This window comes from Malus sylvestris, chromosome 5 (genome assembly GCF_916048215.2).
Source record: "Malus sylvestris chromosome 5, drMalSylv7.2, whole genome shotgun sequence".
NCBI lineage: Eukaryota > Viridiplantae > Streptophyta > Magnoliopsida > Rosales > Rosaceae > Malus > Malus sylvestris.
In genome coordinates, this window is record NC_062264.1 from 39,251,378 (window position 1) to 39,254,026 (window position 2,649).

General features: G+C 39.0%; 1 protein-coding gene across 1 annotated transcript; it reads left to right on the forward strand.

Moving 5' to 3' along the window:
* Positions 1-432: 432 nt before the first annotated feature.
* LOC126622892 (uncharacterized) lies at positions 433-1,702 on the forward strand. Its single transcript, XM_050291579.1, has 2 exons — positions 433-1,482; positions 1,628-1,702. Exons 1-2 carry the CDS (start codon positions 433-435, stop codon positions 1,700-1,702), a joined length of 1,125 nt encoding a protein of 374 aa, XP_050147536.1.
* Positions 1,703-2,649: the final 947 nt, after the last annotated feature.

Below are 2,649 nucleotides of genomic sequence, written 5' to 3' on the forward strand. Positions count from 1 at the left end.
GGAGATTGATCGTTGAAGGCGTTGTTGGAGTTCTTGGAGGATTGGTGATGTCTTGATGAATTTTGGGTCGAGGATCTTTCAATCAGGTTGTTGGTTTCTTTCGTTATTCTTTGCACATCAAGTGTTTGTGTTTTTGCTTCAGTGAAGATATATGGCGATTTGGGTTGTTTCTTGTGGTTTTTCATATATGGGTTCCTTGTTGGATTCGGTTAAGGCTGATGCCAGACAATAGCAGATTTATATTTGTGGTGTGATATGGTTGAAGTTGTTCATTTGTGATATTGCTGAAATTTTAGCTTTTGAAGTATATACATATAGAAGGCCGATGCCAAGAAGTAGTGCAAATATCTTGAAGTAGTGATCATTGTTGTAGTTTGGAGTTAAACAAATTTGTGAATGAGATTGTTTGCTTGTCAGTAATACGTGATAAAGATGTCTGATAAATCAGTACGCATTGAAAGTTTGCTTGGTATGTTAACTGTGAAGTTGCAAGATGACAATTTTGTTAAGTGGAATTATCAGTTTCAGTCTGTTTTACGAGGGTATGATTTCTTTGAATTTTTTACTGGTGAGTCTCCTTGTCCACCAAAGTTTGTGATTAACACTGAGAGTGGAGTGACTACAGAAATCACAGCAGCTTATAAATCTTGGGTTCAGAAAGATATGGCACTATTGAGTCTGTTAATTGCTACTTTGTCGGATGATGCTATGGAATATGTCATAGGGTGTAAAACGTCTCATGAAGCTTGGGTAAACTTACAAGACCGATATGCGTCCGTGTCAAGGGCTAGGATTAATCAACTCAAAATTGAGTTTCATACAATTCAAAAAGGCAGTGATTCTATTGACAAGTATTTGCTTCGGTTGAAAGCCATTCGTGATCAGCTTGTGTCTGCAGGGGAGAGGATTACTGATAATGATGTTGTTATTACTGCTTTATCTGGATTACCATCGGAGTTTGATATTGTCAAGGCTGTAGTTTTAGCAAGGGAGACTTCTATTCCACTGAAAGATTTCAGGGCGCAGTTGATTAGTGTTGAATCTGCTATGGAAGCAAGAGTCACTACTCTGGCCAATGGCATGGCTGCAATGTATGTTCAAGGAGATAGAGTTACAGGTGGTCATCAGAATTCCGGGTATTCACAAGGAGAGAGTTCAAATGCTGGTTCACAAACTGGTGATACTCAAGGCTATCAAGGGAACAACAGGTTTCAAAACCGAAATGGGTTTAATAATTCTCAGGGGTCTAATACTTCTCAGAACTATAACAGAAGTGGTTATGGGTCTTTCAATAATTCAAGGCCTTATTACAATGGGAATAGACAGAGATGGGGAAACAACTATAATAATTCTTCTACTGGGAATAGGTCTTCTTGGAATGGTAATACTACCTTCAAAACAGGTCCGATAGTTGAATGTCAGATTTGTTCTCGTAGAGGTCATACTGCTGCCACTTGTTCGAATAGGAGTGATGGTTATCAGGTTCTAATCTGTCAAATTTGTGGAAAGAAAGGTCATCATGCTCTGGATTGTAGACATAGGAATAACTATTCCTATCAGGGGGCACCTCCACCTCCTTCTCTTACTGCATTTTCTGCTCATGCTCCATCTCACATGACTGCTGCAGAATATGGTCAGAATGTTCAACATTTCTCTGCAGCTGATACATGGGTGTTGGACACTGGTGCTTCACATCATATGACATCTAATCTTGGGAATCTCAATCAACCTGTGCAGTATAATGGTGATGAGAAAATCACTATTGGTAATGGGGAAGGTTTGGCTGTTACTCATATTGGTTCTACAACACTTTCAACTCCACCACATTTACTGTTTCTCAAGAATGTCTTACATGTTCCAACCATTACTGTTAATCTCTTATCTGTTAAGAAATTATGTGAAGATAATCATTGCTGGTTTATATGTGATGAGAGTGTCTTTTTTATACAGGACAAGGCAACAGGAATGATGTTGTACCACGGCAAGAGTAGGGGAGAGCTATATGAGATCCCTGTGACTGTGTTTTCAAGGAGATTGGTTGCTGGTCAAAATAAAGCTGTTGCATTACTTGGGAAAGCTGTAAAGACTTCTGTTTGGCATAAGAGGCTTGGGCATCCTTCTGCCGAAGTGCTTGATGTTATGCTTCGAAATGTTGGACAGCCTGTTAGTGTAGATTCATCACCTTCTGTTTGTTCTTCATGTCTTTCTGGAAAAATGTGTAGACAACCCTTTCCTGTTAAAGAAACTAGGGCTAGTTCTATGTTTGAAAAAGTACATTCTGATATTTGGGGGCCTGCTCCAGTTAAGTCTCTAGAAGGGTTTAGATACTATGTAAGTTTTGTGGATGAGTTCTCAAGATTTGTATGGATCTTCCCCATTATCAATAAATCTGAGGTTTTCCAAGTCTTTGTTAAGTTTTTTGCGTTTGTTACAACTCAGTTCAATTCTATAATTAAGTGCTTACAGACTGATGGTGGTTCTGAGTATATGAGTAACAGATTTCAGTCTTTTTTGGCACTCAAAGGAACTGCACATTCCATATCATGTCCTTACACACCTCAGCAGAATGGTCTTGCTGAGAGGAAACATAGGCACATCGTAGAGACTGCTATCACACTTTTAACCGAGGCTGAAGTTCCATTACAGTTC